Source organism: Dipteris shenzhenensis, chromosome 8 (genome assembly GCF_047967505.1).
Source record: "Dipteris shenzhenensis isolate YYH24624 ecotype China chromosome 8, Dip_SZ_1.0, whole genome shotgun sequence".
Lineage (NCBI taxonomy): Eukaryota > Viridiplantae > Streptophyta > Polypodiopsida > Gleicheniales > Dipteridaceae > Dipteris > Dipteris shenzhenensis.
The window spans coordinates 41,506,423-41,528,398 of NC_141603.1; the positions used below are offsets into that span (position 1 = coordinate 41,506,423).

The 21,976-nt window shown below is 49.7% G+C and overlaps 1 protein-coding gene across 8 annotated transcripts in view; it reads left to right on the forward strand.

Annotated features, from left to right (window-relative positions):
* Positions 1–21,976, forward strand: part of LOC147899515 (uncharacterized) — a 124,089-nt gene that overhangs the window by 6,199 nt on the left and 95,914 nt on the right. For all 8 annotated transcript variants that reach the window (XM_087377883.1, XM_087377877.1, XM_087377881.1 and 5 more), the window contains exon 2: positions 10,089–10,226. In XM_087377883.1, coding sequence (XP_087234009.1) covers positions 10,098–10,226 — 129 coding nt within the window. In that variant the 5' untranslated portion in view covers positions 10,089–10,097. The remainder of the gene's footprint in view (positions 1–10,088; positions 10,227–21,976) is intronic.

Genomic DNA, 21,976 nt, shown 5'->3' on the forward strand with positions numbered 1-21,976 from the left:
TCCTAGTCATTGACAATATCAGCCAACTTCTTTGATAAAAGATCTTTGCTAACTTCGGGTATTCATATTTTTCCTTGTTGGGATAAAATGAGCCATCTTAGTCAATCTATTAAATGTTACCCACACAAAGTTGTGACTCCTTTGCGTTCTAGGTAAATAAACATTAAAGTCTATAGAGAAACTTTCCCACTTGTCAAATGGGTGGGTGAAGCAAGCTGCTTAACTTAAGACACCGCTTTATTTACTTGGTACTTTTGGCACTCAAGAGCATAATCTTGGACGTCCTTATAGCAGGGGAGAAGGACTCTCTCTTCAAAAGAGCATTAGTCTTTTGAATTCTGGGATGTACTACACTCGGACTATTGTGACACTTGTATAAAGTTGGCACTTGGTGTCTTAATTACTTTTTTTTCCTTCTAGAGAAAAGAACCTTCTATTAGAACTTGAGAGTCAACCATACAAATCAGCAATCCACTAGGCATGATCACGGTGGGGAAAAGGGAGAAAACACATTAGCTATTAGGAAAAACTAGTGTGCTTCCCAAGAACCCAGCTCAATGCTTAGGGAAGCTTTGGAATAGGGGCTAACAGGTGTATACAACTGGATGATATAAAAGATATTGCAGGCCAAGCCTTACAAAAACGCTCCGGCCTTTCGACATCGCTCTAGAACCTAGAGTCCCATGCTCCCATAGGGCACGCAGAGTGTAGATGATATCTTGTAAATGGTGACTAGGGTGGTTGTTGGGGGAACTCTCATCACAAAATTGTAACGGACGACCCAGATGTTCCAAGTAGTGATGCTGGACACCATTTCCCAAACATTGTCTTTTGGAGAAGGTGGAGGACGTAGGCGAGTGGAAGGAGTTGCATTGCACGCCTCTCTCCTAAGAATGCGTTAGCCCTGAATCTTGTAGGTTGGGGAGGTTGGGTTGATGGCGATGACATGTCCATCAGCCACACAACCATCCCCCAAGTGAACTCTCACTGCATCCTTTGCGTGCATCCAGAGGGCTTCTAACCAAATCCTCTGCATTAATGTAGGATCATCTCTAGGACTTTGTCTACACAACGAAGGCATCTTCCATCTAGTTCAACCACGGGCCAATAATGGTAGGCCTTCGTGTGCCACCATCCAAAAGCCATCCATAAGAAGTAAGAGATCTTTTGGGGCCTCCATATATGCGACCAGAAGCACAAAATCACCTTTAAGGGAACCTGCTACTTTAACCAATGGCACTCTCGAAAAGGATCAGGCTGATGCCTCCAATTGCAGCCGACGCTCGATTTGAGTGGTTTTAGAGAAAAATGGTGCGTCCTCAACTCTATTTGAGTGTTGTGTGGGAACTGGCCAACACCACTCCCCTGGATCCCACTCAATCTCTCTGAGAGGCTGGCCCTCCCATAACCAAGGCGCCACCTTGCCCTGTCTTGCCCTGCTGAAACTGGAAAGGATCAATGGTCCAGTTCTTGCCCGACCAGCCTACCACTCTGACCTCTTCCACTCAAGCAACTTCAAAACCTTGTTCCAGGTTCCTCATGGTCTCTGGCTAGAGAAGGTCCCTTGGCCCTACGTTGAAAAACTTGTACACCGGTAGAAGCCAAGGGACTTTCGCACAGATTGAATCCTAAAAGGCACCCCGGTCCTCGAGAACTATCCGTACCAGTAGTGAAGGGAGGAAGGGTGCGCAACCCTCCCACCACGCCTCAATCTCAAGGATCACAGCGTCAATCTCCGTCATCCATGTGCCTATCCCCCTCAAGTGAGAAAGTGCCTACTCTCGTGCCTCTTATCTCCTTGGAAGGCTTCTCCATGTCCCAAAAGACCTGGTTGGGTCGCTGTCCCACTTGTGCCCAACCACCAATGTGTGTCCGTTGCCCTATCATTTGTCGCTCCTGATCTTGCTCCCCCTAGTACCAAATGAATGATTGCCTCTCAAACTCTTGCAGGCACGAAGGGATGCTCAGAATGAGTTTGCTAGACAAAGCGTTGGCAGGCCCTTTCACATTAGAGGGGAGCCCTTCCCTGTGAGGGGAGCGTCTACGAATGTCCTTTTGTATGTCTGTTGCTATTGTCCTCCTGTGCAAGGAGTGTACCTAAGAAGCCCTTGCTAGAGCAGGAGCTTCCAGGGCTCAAAGCCTAGGGTGAGACCTCGTACCGCGAGATTGTCGAGAAGGGCTCTTCGGGTTGGTGATGCTCAGTCGTCCTTGTGATTGTGGTAGGATCAGCGTCTGCCAAGCAACCTTGGCTCTAGTGTTCCTTGTACTGTCCGATCCTGCCTACAAAAACTGCACATTAGGCGCTTGAGCTGCCCCATACACCCTGTGTGCAAACACCAGCATGAGGCTATGTACCACGCTGTCGCCAAGAGGACCTGAGTGGCCACAAGGGCCCTACTTGCTAGAACCGACCAAAGCAATGTGTTGCACACTTTCCAATAGTGGGGCAATCTGCTACTCTGCTGAAATGTTAGTGCCATCTTGTAGCCTAGACATCTCACTGGTTCCCCCCTCGGAATCCCATGTATGTTACTAGGGCTCCCCAAACCCCCTCAAGGATTCCCTTCGTACCCTCCACAAGAGTGCCAATTTTTGAATCCAAAAGCTCTTCCTCCTCGGATTGGGAGCTGCATCTCGATGAGTCCTGCTGCCAGAGAACGCAGAAAGTAGCTCACCTCTACCACAAAGAGGAAGATTAAGGGGACAAGGTGTCTCCCATGTGGCCACCAATGATCATTTGATTGGTGCTCCCTGCATACATCTCTCCAAGAAACCCATCCTTTGCATAGTGCCCTCCAAAAAGGACCACTCCACCTGTCATAAGCCTTCTCAAACTCTATCTGCATGCCATGGATGATATAAGTGAGGTGAGGCCTCAACCACAAACTCAAGACCTTGGCTAAGATCTTGTAAGCGGTGTTTGGTCGGTCTCGACTGACGAACGTTGGACTTGTTCCCCCCACAGCCTCGACTCAAAGACCGAGGAAGAGAGCCAGAGTTAAAAATTCCTGAAAAGCCATCTGGAGGGGGGTGAGGATATGCTCCCAGAAGCATCTAAAGGACGCAGTCAAATCATCCTCCCTAGGGCACTTTCAAGGTGGGAGGGCCTTGAGGGCCTCCTAGAGCTCCTCATTGGTGAACGGTACCTCTAACTGCTTGCTCAAGCTCGAAGGGACCTTTGCTGGAATCTAATCTCACACTGTCTCTTAGGCTACAAGAACTTGGAGAGAGACTACTTCGGACTGGAACAGCTGTCAATAGAAGTTTGTGGTCATCTTAAGGATCTTCCGTGGGTCCGTATGCATCTGACCACTCTCATCCCTCAACCGGTGAAGCTAATTTCTAATCGAGTGTGGTCTGTTGGTCTAGAAGAAATGTCTGCTCATCTTTTTACCTTGCTACACCTGTCTGGCTTGGGAAGAGTGATAAGATAATATCGGCTTGTCGGACCTTCGTATCGATCAACGAGCCACCGTGAGATTGGGTCCTATGGATGCTAAATTCTATTTAGTGCTCTCTCTTGGAACTAGAGCTCCTTGCTGCTCTAGAATACGACCTCCCTTCTGAGGGAGCTCGGAGTCCACAATGGGGCTGCTTCAAGTGAAGCACAATTGGGGAGTGATTTGACATCGTCGTACGTGCCAAAATACCCATGGCTCCCCCACATAGAACCTCCATCATGCCTCCGTTGGCCAAAGGAAAAAAGAAGGCTGCTAGGGAGTTTGGGGAACTCCCTCTCTTTCCCTGACCACTGATGGTGAAGGTGGACTGCTCCACATACTCCTCTCTGTTGCGGGCATCTATGAGAAAGACGCTCCTCCTTGCTTGATGTTGAAGTCACCTCCAACAATCCAAGAGTCAATGTTTGGGAGGCACTTCGTCAACCACCCTCAAAAGGATGGGCAGTGTTGCCTGCATGTTCAAGATCTCGATCCTGGCCTCACCCACCTAGAAGCCCCATCCAAACTATGTCTGGCTATATGGTCACCTTGATCAAACACAATTGCTTGGGAGACATAGTTGTATACTCCTCCACTCCTGGGCGGGACGACACCTCTGGGCCCCTCCTTGGAAGTAGGCAGTGCGGGTTGACTGAAATCTGATGTTGAGAAGATATGCTCATAAATCAATTAAAATCCACTGTCCGTCCTACCATTGGCCTCTACAACTCTTGGCGGAGTATTAGTTGCTGTGGCTGTTGCCATGGAGCATGTGCATGCTAAAACTCACTATGTTCCAACTCATGGGGAGGAAAGTGGGGGGGGGGGGGGGGGGGTTGTGTGTGTGGAGAACAAGGCACTTTTATGGCTAGGACCTTGCATAACCACCATGGATTTCTGTGACTTCACAGGGGGTTTGGAAGGGAAATAACCCTCATCCTTGCGGTGGCATGTCAGAAGCATGAGGGGCTCAATGCCTATCTTCTAGGCACTGCATTATAAAGGGAACATTTGCCCCCAACCTACTAGCACACTACTGTAATGTCCAACGTGTAACCTGAAAGAAAGAAAGAAAGTTTATTAAAGTCTTCGGAAGATCGATGGGTCTATGAGATGGATAGAAAATTGATACAAATCAAGTAGAAAGGGTGGAGCTACTAAATGAGCATCATCACCCATGCTGAATGCTAAGTAGTAATAGTTATATCATCAGTAGTGACATCATCATCATCATCATCATCATCATCATCATCAACATCATCATCATCCTCATACTCGGGTCAGCCACCATTAGGGCTGGCTGGCACTGGTCCATGCAAGCGGCCCCACATAGGTATATGTGTGTCAGAGGGATCTTGATATGTAGCTAGTGATGGAGCGCTGGCGACTATCTATGGGTGCCGCCCGTCTCGGTCTCCTGGCAATGACTCTGCTCCTGACCAGGGCTATAGTAACCCACATTGACCAGGGCTATAGTAACCCATGTGGGCTGAGCCCCAGGCCTGAACAGGGATGCGAGGTCGCTTAGTGTGATTTGCATGTCCGTCTGCTGTCAAGTGCGGCGTGCCTCAGGCTCTGGGTCTTTGCTGCATCTGCTATTTGTGATTGTAGGGCGCGTGCAGTCTAACTAGAAGAACTCTGTGATCCTACTCTAAGAGGAAACGGGTCCTGTGTTTGAGGACTGTCTCTGCGTCTTGAGTAAGTGCTCCCTATAGCGGGCCGCCTCATGGATGAAGGCAGTGAGGCATCCCTGGTTTTGGGTATGTTTGGATAATGGCCCAAGACCGTCCCTAAAAAGGCAATGGTATCGACTGTGGATCTCGTAATACATGGGGCATTTGAACGTGAAGTGCCCTTTGACTCCACCTCCTGTTGATCACATAACGTGCATATGCGTCTCTCCTTGGGTATCCCCTCAGCTTGCGCGCTCTCAATACAGAGTCGGTGTGATGAAACTCGAAACTGCCTGATAGAGATCTTCAGTGAGTGTGGCAGGTGGATCTGAGTGTACTCTGGTGGGACAATGAAACCCTCCTCAAAGATGTGTAGACTGTGGTCTCTGTAGAAATTGAGCTTCACTGGAAGCTCCCTCGGCTCCAACTAGGTCTTGAATGTGTGCAACTGTGGTATCTCGAATGACGTGGGTTGACCTCGTGGTATCCCAGTGGGATAGATGGAGCGTCTAAGCTGTATTGAAAAGGAGGCAGCCTGTCTATGTGAAGCCCCAATCTCTCAAACCACGTACGTGTTTGGGCATACCAACCTCTCTCATCCCCACCATCTACAAGGCCCATGGATGAAGATAGAGCCAGCCATGACAACCTGTGTCGCTTCATTGTACTGGACCCGTACTGTTTGACGCGGTGTAGATAGGTAATTTTTTGGAATGCCGCATCTAGCTACAGTGGGGACGTGCCGAACTCGGCCCGAATGATGTGCTGTGGCACTGATGGCTTGCTTCGGATCATCCGCGAGAGCAAGAGTATCTGTAATCGCTCCACCCGAGCCCACTGTGTCTGAGAGATCCGGCCCCCAACAAGGGCTGCCGTATGTGCCTACTGGTCGAACCAAGGAGTAAAAAAGAAGAGCCTTGGTCCGAAGGTCCTGAAAGTGTGAGTGGAAGCATTGTCTCTCTAGGTGAGCAAGTGAGGCATATCCCCGGCTCAAACGGGCCTGCATTGCTGGTCTCATCTTGAAAATCAGGCCAGAGAAGACGACATTCAGGTAGGTATATGAGGAGACGATCTCAACCGGTGATCCGTCAACCGTGAACTGCTCTTTGTGCATGATGACTCGAGATGTGTTGAAGATCATTACCTTGGTCTTTCCAAGGTTGACCTTCAGATCACGTGACTCAAAAAAAACCTGTAGTGCATCCAAATGTTGTTGGAGGCCCTCAGCAGATGAGGACATCAGAACCACGTCATTCGCGTATAAGAGTATCTGAACCAGCGTGCCGGCGAGAGAGCAACCAGCCCCTTCTAGTGATACCATAAAGGTCTCGAGCTCGTCTATGTAGAGGCCAAACAAGGTTGGTGATAGTGGGCAACCCTGTTTGACCCCAATGGTGTTCATAATCTCATCTGTCCATCCAGCACCTGTCCGAATTCTGCCTGACAGAGGTGAAACTTTGGCACAACCCAGAGCATTGCTTCTCATAGGCCTAGGCCACGTCCGTATAATGGCAAGAAGTATACATCCGTGTCCTCATGAGTAATCCAGAATTCGCTACCCTAGGGTCCTAGCCACTCCACCATATGGAACATATGATCCCTCATCATGAGATCAAATAATACTAGAGTCAACTTCTTCTTTCTTGTAGCAGCGAAGCTACAACCCCAAAAGGGGCGGGTGAAGGAACTGTCATCTCCAGGGCGCGAGGGAAGCCATTTGGAATATCAAGGTGATTCTAGGGACCAAGCCTCTAGAATTTGCTCGGGGGGCTGCCCAGGACAAGGCCTCGGACCAAGAAGCTGAGAAAACGAGGGAAATCATTTGGAATATCAAGGTGATTCCAAGGACCAAGCCTCTAGAATTTGTTCGGGGGGGCCTGCCCAGGACGAGGCCTCGGACCAAGAAGCTGAGAAAACGGGCCATTTGACTCCGACAGCTCCGTAGGAGTTGTCTTGTGCGTCGGGAGAGGAGAGGAAGCTTGAGGATGAGAGGAGGAAGTCTCTACCTTTTCCCGAAGGATTAGGCATTTTAGGAGGTTGAGACTTTGGAAGGGAGGGCAAGAGGAGGAAGGGGGCACTGTTGCCGCGCGCGCGGGGGCGGGGGAGGGCAGAGATGGATTAGGGGGGCAGGAGGGGAGTTGGGGGGACGGGATGAGGTGGAGCTGAGGTCTCTCTTGAGGCCTGTCGAAGTGTAGAAGCCTGAGAACTCCAGGTGCTGTTTGAGTCTAGCGTGCTGCCTACGGCTCTTTGTAGCCTTCTTGCTAGGCTTGTTCTTCTCCACCCTAGTCCACGTCTCCTTGGATGGCTCCACCCAAGGGGTTTGGGATTCTTGGGAGACACTGAGCTTTGTTCATGCAAGGCTCTTTGTGCTGCTCTTGTCTAGCTTGAGGGAGGAGAGCCCATCCCTGCCACCTAGGGCAAGCGTGTGCCAAATGGCCTATGTGTCTGCATCGGAGACACTAACCTGGTAGTCGAGAGACTTCAATCCTCTGACAGAACTCTCCCCCATCATGGGTCTGAAGGAAAATCTCCTGCCACAATTGAGGTTGTTCAAACCGGTGGAAACCCAGCATTGTCCCAAAAGCTCGTCCAATGGAAGGGAGGATGGGCCGATACTCCCTCGGGAGCCTTGGGAAGAGGAGTCACCCACATGCTTTGTTGTGCCCATGTGCTCGACTGTAAACCCATGATACTAGGGCCAAGAAAGATGGGGCTCTGCTCCACCAGGGCCTGGCTGTTGTCAACGGAACTCCTCTGGATGAGAAAGACTCCTCTCCCATAGATGGTAACCTCCTGGATGTGGTCACCCTCTAGTGCTAAACTTGCCTGGACCAATCGCACACCTAACTCCTAGTGGGAGTGAGTCCAATAATCTTGCCCACCACAGCTCTGTCCTGAGAGACTGGACTGCATTCCTAACCTGCTGCTTGTCCTCCTGGAGAAAGTAGAACCTTAAGGGCTTGGGGAGTTGAGGGTGCTGCCATGTGAGCCCCTTTTGCCAGACCAATAGTCGCCACCAAGATTCGTCCTTTAGAAAGTACAAACACTAGCGCTGCCCTGCCAAAGTGAAGGAGGGAGGGGGGGGGGCAGAAAGAGGGGAAAGGAAGAGGTTAGAGAGGACCAAATATCATCCCAAAGGCTTATGGGAAAGGCCAAAAAGGCGCTCGCATCAGAGAATAAAGCCTCGGGCCTTCCAAAACACTGCCAACAAACTGAAAAGAACCAGGCTCAGAAGAGCACTGCTCCCACACCAAAGAAGCTCGCAAACTGAGCAAAAGGCCACCGCTGTCGCAAGAAAGCTTTAGGCAGGAAGGCTGCTCCCAAGGCCAAGGAAGAAGCACTGAAATACACCACGAAAGACCCAAGTCTTCACTTGAATCACCAAGAGAACCCCAGGCTCAAACCTTTGCTGTCTAGAGCACATAAACCAGTCTAGGAGGCCAGCAGAGAATTCACGCAGCAAGCGCCAGAAACCCCGGGGGTACAAGGGATCAAATGAAAGCACAAAAGCCTAGAAGCATGGTTGTTAAAACACTTGTGTCATATGATGAGACACTGAAGACACGCGTCTTACCTTAAAACACCTTTAGACACACCTGTTTTTTTTTTTCTGGGGGTTGGGTGTAACAACAAACATTGAGTTTGACTTAACCATGCTATCATTGATGGTGACTTTGGATCCAGCAGTGGCAGTGATCTCGCAGATTCAGATTTGGATGAATCTTGAGAGATGTTGACTCTTGAGAGTCGAAAGTTTCGTGTATCAAGATGCAGATTTCATTCATGTCACATGTGACTGACAGAATGTTGCCATGATACCTATGTTCATTGATCTAGGATGATTGGTATATAATCTATGTAGCCCTCTAGGCTCTTGTTAAGTTGTTTATCTGGATGTTCGAATATCAAGATTCAATTGTCAGTTTAAACCTTTAAAGTCGTGAGTCATGACTTGCAAGCTCTTGAGTCGTGATTCTTAACTTGCAAACTCTTGAGTCGGGACTCTTAACTTTAACTTTGAATTCTTGAGTGATGAGTCTTTGACTCTTAACTACACTGTACAAGTGCATTGTTATTACTTGCATTGTTTAAGAGTAGCTTATTGCACTTCTAGAATGTAGCAGGTAGCTATGCTAGCAAGTTGTACACTTGTTTATTATGATAACCATAATGACGTGTCTTACGTGTCTAATCTTTAAGACACTTTAGATACTCGTGTCTGAAGCGTGCCTGACGTGTCTTACAACCAATCCTAGAAGACATCCAATGACTCTTACGACCAGCCAAATATTTAGTTGCGGCTGTAAGCTGGAAATGCTGGCCAACTAGGCGTGCCCAGGTCCAAAGAGCAGACCATGGGCCAGAAACTAGACCAAGAAACAGCCGCGAACAGGTGCGGCACCTCCAGGGAGCTGTACAGGAAGCAAAAAAGCTTAACTGGTGCTCCAAAACTGCTCGAACTCTTGTAGGAGGCTCTCGCGAACACAAACCCAGGTCCAAATTGATGGTGCGACCAGGAACCAGCTCTTGACAGGCTCTACCAGCTGCATGAAGAGTAGCTGTGAGCTCACGAACTCAGTAAATGAGCTCGCAAGGCAACCTGAAGGTAGAGAGAACGTTGGAGATAGCCAAGGAAAGAGGCGACAGTCAGGAGGGGAAGAAGCCTGTGCCTTCATTGCTTGGACTACATACGCTGTACAGCTGAAATGATCTACTATGGTGTCCGCAACTTTTGTCCTTGCTCAGCTACCATGTATATGGTATGCTCTTCACATTGTTGTCCTTGCTCGACACAAACTATAGGTGCTTTACCAACCATAGATACTACCACTACTTGAAAAGTGTTTGCTGCTTTCACTAACTTCTGGTGCTTGTTCATCAATGCTAACCATCAGTGTTGAAAGCATAGGATGATGATCATTAAGAGAGAGGGACTAATTATTTTACTGCTTTTCATGGTTTATCTTTCGTGTAGATTCTCTTCATGGAGGGAAGTAGAAATGGAGATAATGCTCAGGAAGGAACAAGTAAAATTGAAAGTGCGACCCAAACCGTGGAGATTAAGATCAAGACTTTGGACTCCCAAGTATACACTTGTCATGTGGAAAAACATGTATGTTTCTCAGTTGCTCTTTGAAAAAGAATACTACCAACAGATATGCAGAGACCTTTACAAACCATATTTAAGTTTACATCAAAGATTGCAAAGTCATGACTGAGCTGTTCTTGCTCCTGTGCTAGTAAGAAACATTTAAAAATTTCTTTGAAAAAGAAAAAGGAAAAAAAAAGAAACATTTAAAAATTCATTTGTTTGTCATCTCCTTGCAAAAAACAAATTTTGATGCTTACTATGGATCCTTGCTGCAACTTTTGCATGTGGGATTGATTCTATTGTTGATCTGTTATAATAAAATATTTCGTATGCTTTCCCTTCTTTCCAATATTTTATGCATAATTCTTTGGATTTTGCATCACTCTATTGGAAGGGATGTTTTGGCCATATTTGGCATAGATGTGCCAATATTTCAATCTTTCAAATTTGGTAAGGAATTTTACTTTAAAACGACCAGGAGGATGGATCCTCAAATGTCATTCGCTTATTCTTTTCTCATCAAGGCATGCTTTCGATTATACTATACTCCTAACTGCTGCTCACCTCTTTGTACCTGTTTGAGCTACATGCATGATTCTTGTGTGTCCTCGAGCCCCCTTGCTACATTTTCACCTTGGAGAAAGTCTTGGAACCATAGGTGGCTGTGACCTCGAGGTATACATGCCTTAGCCCCATGGGCTAATCACTCTAACCCTGGGTGTGGCTTACCCTTTCACTAAGGTACCTCCTACTAACATTTAGCGCCTTTCCCTAGGGCATGACTTGGTATACTTATGCTAACATGTGGCCATAGGTTTAGCGCATGATTCACTAACCCTAGGCCAAGTTCTAGGGTGTAACAAATTCATCAAGGATGTCATCACCCTTATTCCTATTATATGTGGGATGTACAGTTTATGTCTACAAGGGAATTAAATAACCTTTTCAAAATACTTTTTGAGTCCCTCAGCTTGCGTGCTCCTCATCGAGCTTCTTTAGACTTTAGTCACCGTGCTGCACCTTCTGCCCTAACTGTCAGCCTAGGTGTGCAGCCTCTTCGAAGCTCTATCTGCAGCTCCTCTGCCCTTCTTTGTCCTCCTGGATGTAGACCCAAAGAATGGTGTTGTGCTTCTCCAGTATGCTGGTGATCTGCTGCTCTAGTGGATGTTCAATGAGCCCTGAAGGCTCCCTTTATAAGTCCCCCAACCAACCGACCCAGTAGGGGTCTTATTGGCCGACCCACCCAGTCTGTGAAAACTGACTAGTGGGGGACGACTGGGCCAGGCAGTCCTGCCCATAAACTGTCTTGATCCAGGGCTTCTTTCAGGCCCAAACCCTTCTCCAAACAGGCGCAATTATAGGTGCCTTCAAACCCTGCTGATCCGCCTCTGTCTAGAGCTTTTCCAGCCCCAGGATCCTTCGAACACCCTGCTGTAACCTCTGTACAGATCCGTACCAAGATGCCTCTGCTCCAAGACTGTTTCCAACCATGGCACACTGTTTCCAGGCTGTGCAGATCTGCTCGAGCCAATTGCTGACAGACACGTGGCAATTCCGTACCACTGCTGGCCACCAAGCTGGCTCCAAAATGCCAGGTAAGTCTCTGATTGTGCTGCCTGCATGGAAGCCCATGTGCTGCCCATGTGGCAGCTCGATGCACTCATGTTTTGCCGTTTGTATGCTGTCCACGTGGCAACCAAAGTGCTGCCCATGTGGCAGCCATATCACGTCTTGGCTCACCCCCATGCTCTCCTCATATGGGGGCTTATAGATGTGATTCAATTAATTGTTTTCTTATGCTTGTCATAAGGTTAACTCTTTAGATTTTGACCCACTTGTGGATGTGACTTTGAGAATTTTATTGTTTTTTTCTTATAGACATGAGAACCTTGTGATTTGCCAATTTGGGGGGTGTCTTAGATGTCTATAGCTAATTGTTTACTGAGAATCCTTTCGTACAGATCTCAAAGTTTAAGGATTTCGGCGAGTCCAAAGTTTTGGGAAACATGCTTAGTTTCCAAGATTTGATGTGTGTAGATAGATGCTTTGACTAGGATGCTAGTCAGGGAAGTTTCTGAGTGCACAAATGTTATCTATTTCCTGATTTGCATTATACTTTTCGAGTTTTTTTTTTCAGTTTGTGGTTTTTGGTTGGCCTTTGCATTTATTATTTATGACAGTTCACGACAGATCCACAAACTAGTGTTGTAGTAATCATAGCACGTGGGTGTGGTGTATCCATGATCCATCACATGCTGCAAGGTTATGCCAGAGTATCCAGTTTATTTACGACTCTCGGCCTACAAACACATGACTATCTTTTCCTTTTTTGGAAGACAAAGTTACTTGTACAGACAATTAATCATAATAATGTAGAAATATTGATTCTTGATACTCAAAGCTTCTTTGAGACTGACCTGTTAGATTTGCCCTGAGTTAGGACCCTAGACTACGCTTTGAGCTTGGAAAGCAGATATTTTGACTTTTCAGGTCTGGAAAGTCAGAGTTGATTCACTTTTGAGTTTGGGAAGTGTAGATTGTTGTACTTTCCTAGTTTGGAAATAGGAATTTATATTTCTCTGACTACTGTTGTGACTTTAGTAGAAGATTCTGGGTTTTTTCAAGTATATGGTTTCCCAGTGTAAAGGACATCAAGATTAAAGCAAGCAAGTCAAATGACAGCTATTTTGAGCACAACTTTTAGGACAGTTGTTGCTTACCTTGGGTACTGGTAGCATGTGCCTACCTTAAGTATTGGTAGGATTGTCAGAGTAGTATTGGTAGGATTGTCAGAGTAGAGTTGCCAGTTGATTCATTTGGCAGAGATGTTGCTTTTTGACCAGGACTTCATGCTCATCTGATGTTTTTGAGCAGGTGGATCTCTTGGTAGGATTGTCCTTGAGTCTATTGGTTTCAACCAATAGTGAGTTGTTTCTAGCGAGTTGATTGCTAAGGGGAATATGTCATGTGCACACCAGGGACAGGTAGACAGATGACGGGCTAGAGTGCTATCCGTGGGAACATGGGTTAGCAGATTGCTTTTTCGGCTTTCTTGGCGCTTGTGTGCTTTTCTTGGTGAGCACTCTTTGGCTATAAAGGGAGGGCCAGGGCCATAGTTGCACACACCAGCTAGTGAGGGAGCAGAGCTAGGAGCTACCAACGCAGTTGTTCACCAGGCGGTATGGGACACCAAGGGTGAGGTTTGGGTTGTAGGGCTAGCAGGCTTGACGAGGCTCTCTAGCCTGGGCTCGATGGGGCTGATCAAGTCTGGATCAGCATGGTTGGGTGGAAGTTGCTTGCACTTGATATTGGTGTTGCTGACCATGGTTTCGATAGGGTTAGATCTTGTGAGGCATTGGCCATTCTAAAGCACATGTATGAGATCAACAACATTGCAAGAATTCTTGACCTCAAGACAGAGCTCTACAACATGTGCATGTATGAGGGGGTCTCGGTACATGATCACATCATCAAGATGAAAGTGGTAGGGACTTGGTACATGATCACATCATCAAGATGAAAGTGGTTAGGGATCAACTTTCCGCAGGTTCAACAAGCAGATTCAGCTCGGATTGTTATGCTTTTGCTTGGCATGCTCCTGAGAATTTTGCGACGATCATGATCACAGGACAATGGTTGGTACTATATGAAAAGTTTGAAATGATTGACCTCTGTTTGCTGCATTACTTTTTGGGGATAGAGATATGGCAGGAGGAAGAGAAGACTTTTCTCTCTCATGAAAAGTACCGTGAGGAGATTTTGCGATTATGCCCAGGTAGTAGAAACTTGGAAGTAGGTACTACACCAAAACATCAAAGGCAAAACATCATAGAAGAAAAGGCTACCACAGCTCGGAAATAAAGCTGAAAATTGAAATGCATCATGATTCACAATCGATGAGGCTCAAGCTGCAGCTTGCATCCTCATCCTCATCCTCATTCTCTTGCTCATCCTCATCCTCATCATCATCTACATCAGTGCCATCCTCCTCCTCCTTGAGGCCAACCACAGCCAAAGTCGGCCAACAGTGTACGGAGTACGGATTAGAAGCGTACGGATTAGAATAGTGCTAAAAAATGTGTTTTCCAAGGTTTTGGCTAGGCATAAAATCGATCCCCCCCCCCCCCCCCCCCCCACACACACCACACAACAAAAAAACCAAACCACAAAAAAAAAAACCCCCACAACCCCCCCTCCCCCCCCCCCCCCCCCCCAAAAAAAAAAAAAAAACCTTGTACGAAAAGCCGTATGTATGAGCGTAGCGATGGCATATGGAAAAACCATCCGTACACGTACGGATGCAACTATGAACATGGTTAACCAAGTAATTAAAGTGTTGACTTTGGTCAGAGAGTGTTGATTGCGATCAATGAGACTTGGCTCACGCCAAGAGGGTTAACTTCGTTAACCAAGGTGCGCCAACTTCGGTTGGAGAGACTCGGCCATAATTAAGGCGCTTTGACTGATGGCCATGCCTCTTAATTATAACCAAGAGGGTTGGCCTTGGTCGACTAGAGAAATTGTTCTATGTTTGTGTGTTATGTTTGCCTGGTGGGGATGCCCACAACGACTAGGATTAGTCCAGAGATTATTATTCGCATGCGAAGCGCTAACTATTAATAGGTGCCATGGTTATGCGCTTTACTTAATTGTTACATGTATAAGAAAGGTTCTAGACTTGGGCAGAGCCTCGCAAGCGATTAGGAGTTATTCGCATGACCAAGTGCTAAGAAGATCCCAGAAGACTTACCCATGGACATGGGATTAGAGTTAGGCTAGAAATTAGACAAGTGGTAGCTTGCCAAAAGAATGAGCCTTGAGCTCCTTTGTATTTTGATTCATGTTCTAAATTTTGTAACACAGCTCTACGCTGAACTCTATAACAGATTTACTCTCAAATAATAAAGACCTTTGGGGGGGGGCGGGGGTTAGCCCGACATGTTGTCTTGGGCTTTAGTTGCTTGCAGAGAGAGAGAGAGAGAGAGAGAGAGAGAGAGAGAGAGTTTGTTTGCAAAATGAATGATGGTAGAGAGAGGTGAACAGCACAGGGAATTGCTAAGATGATTACAATATCACCAACTTTCCTAGGAGGTGAGCCTGTGGCCGTGTTGGGTAAGCCAAGTATTACTATCTGAGTTATAAATTACAGCAAGGTAACTCACATGAATCATGGCACACAGTGATACTTAAGTGAGTAATGATTGGGAGGAGGATGACCCAGAACAAGGTGATGAAGTCTCTGGTGAAGAGCAATCCATTCATGAAGGAACAACTTGAGCTGACAGAAGTGAATCAACCTGGCTCTCTTATGTTGCTATCAATGATGTTAAAGCAAGGAGGGGGATCTTCTATGCCGAATAGTGAGCTCCTACGAATGCTCCCTCTCCTCCCCCGCTCCCGTCTACCCCCCCCCTCGCGCTGCGTGGCCCCCTCTCCCCTCCCCCTCCTCTCTCTCCGCCGCCTCCCGCCGCGCCCCTCCGTCCCCCTTTCTTCCTTCTCCGCCCGCCACCCCCCCCCCCCCCCCTCCTTCCTTCTTCGCCCCTCCGTCCTCTCCCCGCCTCCCCCCCCTTGTGTTGCGCTATCACCCCCCCGCCCCTTCCTCCCCCTCCCCGCTGTTGCGCAACGCTGCCACCCCTCCCTTCCCCTCTCTCCTCGCCTTTCTTCCCCGCCCCATCTCGCGCTGTGCTGCCACACCCCCCCTCTCCTTCCTCCTCTTCCCCGCCTTGCGCTGCGCTGCCCCCCCCCCCCCCCCCCCCCCCCCCAACCCCCTCCCTCCTCCTTTCCTTCCCCCTCCGCCATTCGCTCCCTCTCCACCACCTCTCCTCCCCCCGCTTCCCCGTACTTCTCCATCCCTCCCTCTTTCCTCCCCCGCCTCCGTCCCACTCTCCCCTCCCTCGCCTCTACCATTTCCATTTCCTTCCCCCGCCTTTTGGAGCGTTCGCAGTTTGTCGGTGCGGTATGGCGGCCGGGAGCCCGGAACCGGTGGCCCAGACGGACCCCCTCCCCCCCCCCCCTTCCATCATCCTACTGCATAACACTGACAGAGCATCAGGTCTCCTTGGTGAAGCAGGCCACCACGGACTTCTCCCAGACGTCCGTTTATGGGAGAGTCATTGGCTACGCCCCTTCACGAGTAGACATCAGGGACTGGTTGCAGTCCACCCTCTACCTTGAGGACAGCCACATTGAGGGGGTCGCACTCATGGGACGTGGTATCTTCTGGCTCAAGCTCTCCTCAGCACAGGCTGCGAGCGATATGGTCAGACGGTCCCCTACTTCTGTGGGTGGGAAGATCATCCTTATGGTCCCATGGTATAGGGGTTTCAGTGTAGCGGACTTCGATGCCCGCTTCCGCATTCCTTGCCATCCGGTTACCCTCATTTTCCCAGGCCTCACAACCGAGCTTCGCCCGATCATCAAGGACCTGGGGGCGCACTATGGCTGGCTCATGCAGGACACCTTCGTTGATGCGGCGGCAGCCCAAGGGGTGCCACGTGTCAAAGTGGCAGTCTTAGATCCGCAGAGTATCCCCTCGGAGTTTGAGATTGAGATGGACACAGGTGTGGTGACGCAGCGCATTATGGTCACTGGTCGCCCAAATCAGTGTCTGAGATGCCACGGCTTCGGGCACCAGGCGCGCTCTTGCCCTCGCTTCACGAGGACAGAACCTCAGATGGCCTCCATCCAAGCAACTCAGGATCCCCCCCGCCAGGCATCGACACCCCCTCCCGAAGGGGAAGACTGGACTGAGGTCAAAAGAAAACGGAAAGGAAACAAAACAGGACCAAAAAAGTCTTTCCATCTACAGCAAGAGACCCTTGTGGTCACCAATTAGCAGCAGCCCGGTAAGGGGAAGGAGAAAGGGAAGGAGAAGATCAGCCAGCCTCCCCCTCATCTTTCACCCCGCCTCCCCCCCCCCCCCCTCCTCCCTCCTCCTTGGTACCCCTACCTCCCCCCCCTCCAGGATCCCCCCCAGCACCTTTGGTTTCAGCCCCCCTCTCTCCCTCGAGCATGATCCCGAGGGAACCCCCCCTTCCACCTGCGCCGCCTGCGGCCCCGAAGCCAGCACAGACCTCCTCCGCGCCTATCCCTCCTGGCCCGGTGGACGGGAGAGGCCCTTCCCTGCAGATGGCCAGCACCACTCCAGCTTGTTCGACAACCAGCACCCCTCTTTCTGGTTCATACTCCTCATCCTCGTCCCCACACCCAAGGGCAGCTCCTAGAGCTCTACCTTTGGAGTTTTACCGAGCAAGACCTTGGGATTATTTGGATGCAGCGGGTATTGGCTCCTTCCCTGCATGCCTAGACATCAGCATCTTCTTCCTCCGAAAGGGGGCGGAGGGTAAGGTGTCCGTCCTTGTCCCCCATGATGGTCCTAGCTATTCCTTCACTATCACCAGTGACGGGAATGAGCAATGGACGAATAAAAATGTTGGGGAGACGATTCGAGATCAGTCCCAGGAGCAGGTGCAGGACTGCATCGGTAGCAGAGCAGTGGAGCTTCTTCAGCAGCAGTGGAAGGAGGGTGACGTTCGTCTGAGATGGCGCCACAGCGTGAAACGATTCTGCCTTTTGGTCATTATTCGACCACCTCTGGAGCGGATCTACGCGGAAGGGCTCCGCCCGTGGAGGACCTCAGAGGTAGCGGGCTTCTACAGTATTTCCCTGGCGGAGGCTTCGAGTTGGTTAGAGAGAGCTTACCACCATGGGACGAAGGGCCTCTCCCCTCTGTTGAAGGTTTTAGAGGATGGGTCCGATGATCCGGCCTCTCCTTCGAAACCCTCACAGAAGCGCCTTCGTCTGCACACTGGACATCCTCTGATCACCTTGACATCGACCGCAAGCAGACAGCTGTTTGTGGCCCATCTCCCCTCTTCATGAGTATACGCATTATCTCTTGGAACGTCAACGAGTTCCACTCATCAGGAACCCGCGGCCCCAAGAAGATGGTGCTCAGACAGGAGCTCCAGCTAGCCTTAGTGGGAAGGGTAGATGTGCTCCTATTGCAGGAACACAAGCTTTCGGCTTCTCTGACCAGTAAGTGTGGGAAGGTTCTCACAGGACGCTCCCACACCTACTGGGAACCTTCGATTGGCGAGCAGGGGAGGAGCGGGGGTGTCTGTACCTCCATCGACGCTTCTCTAGTACAGCATGTGTGTGGTTTTGGCACCCTGATCCCAGGACGAGCGCTTTGGGTGGGCTTGAATATTGAGGGATCCCGCATCGGCATCCTCAATATCTATGGCCCGACCGACCTCAGACGGAGAGCCGCTTTCTGGAGCTCTTTGACAAACTTATTGCCAGAGATGGATTCTTGGATTGTAGGAGGGGACTTCAATAACCTTGAGACTTTAGAGGATCAGCAGGGATGGGGCCCAGAGTTCCTCGGTATAGCTCAGGCGGAGCAGGCAGATTGGGACTCCTTGTTCGCTGTGGGAGGTCGGGACAGCTGGAGGGAGCCTTCCTTTTGCAGATGGACAGGGAGTCTGGACTTCTCTTGGGGTTACAGGAGGGAGGGAGGCAGACTTCTGGAGCGGTTGGACCGTTTCTATGTCAACGATTGGGCGCTAGGTAGAGGTGGAGAGTCAGGAGTGGTTCCAGGGACGATCCTCTCTGACCATGCCCCAGTCATCCTAGTCCTGGACTCATCCTCTCACTCCTTACCTCCACGCTCGTGCCGGATCCCAGACTCCATCTACTCCAGAGCAGCGGTTCGCAGCAGGATAGTGGACCTCTGGGAGCAGGATTGGGACTCCATGGGGGATATGGCAGCTCAGGTAGCTCAGGTTCTTGTCGAGTCTAGTCTCATCTGTCAGCAGGAGGCGATTCAGGTCAGGCAGCAGTGGTGGGCGAAGGAGAGGGGTCTCAGACGAGATCTTGCCTCGATACAGCGGATGCAGTAGTCTTCTCCAGGCTCTAAGGAGCTCAGACGACAGGAGGTTAGAGCCCGAGCCATGCTAGAGGAGATCACCCAGCGATGCTAGAGTTCTTGTTTCATGCTTTCAAGTCCTTTTGGGCTAGGAAAGGCGACAGGATGTGCAGAGAGTTCTTCAGGACTCATGGCCAGAGGTCAGTAGGGGAACAGCTCCGATCTCTTAGAGCGCAGGATGGTAGTGTCAGGACAGATCCAGGCGAGGTCCGGGACTTGGCGACAGATATAGATCCCTGTTCCAGCAGGAGCCCCAGACCCTCGTGCCCGCCGTTGCAGGGAAGAGGTATGGAGGTATACACCGTCACTCGTGCAGCCTAGCATGAGTGAAACCCTTCTCGCCCCTTTCACCGTGGCATAGATGCAGGATGCGGTGAGCGCTATTGATGGGCAGAAATGCCCAGGTGAGGATGGGCTCTCTAGAGCTTTCTTCACCACCTTCTGGGAGTAGGTCCACCAGCCCTTGCTCGCAGCCTTTCAGCATATCTTCTTCAGCGGATAGATGCCAGAGAGCCTTGCGACACCGTCAGGAGATCAGACAGTGGCGCCCTATCACCCTCCTCTCGACTACCTACAAAATCCTCGCCAAGATGATTAGTAGCCGCATCCGCCCCCTACTACATGACTTGATTCATGACACCCAGATTGGTTTTGTCCAAGATCACAGCATTTTGGACAACATTTTCACATTCTCAGAGGTGACGGAGTGGGCCCAGCACAGTGGCCAGCACCTTGCCATACTCCTTGACTTTGAGAAGGCGTACGACAGGGTAGACTGGTCAAGAGTAGGAAGATGCTGAAGAAGAGGCACAGGCAGAGCTTTGAGAGTAATCCAAACCGGACAGTGGATTAGAAGAGAGGCAGACGGATCAAATAAGGGATCCCAAGGCATCACATAAGTAAAAAAGCCAGCTCTCAGAATACCAGCATGAGTGACAAGGCGCTCTACCACCTCAGTCGAAGAGCAGTGGGCATAGTAAAATCCTTTGCCCAGAAAGACAAAGGAAGAAATACAATCCAGACCCACTGCAACATCATCCCAATGACGAAGTTGAGTTGAAGATAAAACCCTTCCCATAAAATAGAGGCACACACACATACTTTTTTTTAATTTTAAGTGAAATATTTTATTTCTATGTGGGAAACCCCAAAAAGAGGTAAAAACCCGCTAATAAGTACAAAGAAAAAATTTACAAGTAAAGCTTCAAATTATTTCAGTGGGTCAGCTAGATGACGCTGGTTTTCACACCACTTTTGGCTTTCAGAGTTGGAAAATTCAGAAGGGCTCTATGCTTTTGGCCAGGGGTACCAAGTGTGGGACTTTGTATCCCTTACATGTATCAGGGGTATTTGATCATGTTGTTGCAATAACCGAGCAGCCAAGCACTTCTTTGTGGCATTGCAGGTTGGGACACATGAGCCAGAATGAAATGAAACTCTTATGCCGTTTGGGTTATGTACTGCATTTGAGTTTCTCTGATTTTGAATTTTGTGAGCAGTGTCTCTATGGGAAGCAGACTAAACCAACCCATAAAAGAAAGGGGAAGAAAGAGTTTGAAAAGCTTGATTTGGTGCATTCAGACGTATGTGGTCCCATGCCTACACGGTCATTAAGTGGGGCCTTCTTGAAAGGTACACTCTCTCGGTTCGGTTTTCCGGACGAGTGGATCAGAGGTATTGGTAGTCTCTACAGGTCGGCCTCCAGTCGGGTTATCATCAGCGGCAGGATGGGGGAGAGATTCACCCTCGAGCGCTCGGTGCGTCAGGGCTATCCGCTTGCGCCCTACCTCTTCCTATTTTTTGCGGAGGCCATGACTCACTTCCTACGAGCCCGTACCACTGGTCTTCGAGGGATGCGCCTCCCTATTTGGGACGATGCAGAACTTCTGGACTTCGAGTATGCAGACGACACGGCCCTGTATGTGCAGGATGATATCGAGTCACTGGAGCGAGTGAGACTGTCTTTAGAGGTCTTTTGCCTAGCCGCTGGGGCGAAAATCAATTGGCATAAGTCAGTTGGTTTTCTTACGGATCCGGGAGCTAGCTCACAGTGGGGTATTTTCCTGGGGTTTCGCTGGATCCCGAGAGGACAGACGACACGTTACTTGGGATTCCAGGTAGGTCTGGATATCACATCGGCTCAACAGTTCTTACCGGTCCTAGTCTCCATACGACAGAAGCTAGCCTTTTGGAGCACGGCTCGGCTATCTTTGGCAGGCAGGGTCCTTGTGGTCAACCAGGTCCTTCTTGCCACCGCTTGGTACGTGGCATCTTGCTGGTGTTTCTCGAGATCGTGTGTAGCCCAGTTGAGGAGACTGATGCGGAACTTTCTTTGGTCTGGCTCAGATGGTTCCGGCACCACCAGAGCCCGGGTCGCCTGGCAGACGGTCATTCTCTCCTAAACAGAGGGCGGTCTTAGCATCATAGATCCAGAACTGTAGAGTCAGGCATTACTTGGTAAGTTAGTCATCCGTGGTCTAACCCCAAGAGAGCAGACGTGGAAGCTCTTGCTTCAGCATGGTCTCAGCGTGTGTACCCCCCAGAGAGGGGGTGATTGGTAGCCGTCTATCCAGTGGATTTTCACTTCTGCCCCACTAACTCAGCCCCGTTCCCCCTTCCTCCGTAGCCTCGTCTCGGTCTGGAGGAAGTTGCGGCACAGCCTCTCAGGTTTCCCCCAGCTGTCGAGAGGAGATAGCAGACAGCCCCTGATCTGGAGCAGCCAGGTGACAGATGATACAGGTCGCCAGCTTGGAGAGAGATCCCATATCCCATGGGCGCTCTGGGCACGTGGGCCTGCGCGCTCGCTTCGGGTTTGGAGGGACGTGTATAGCGAGTTGAGCCT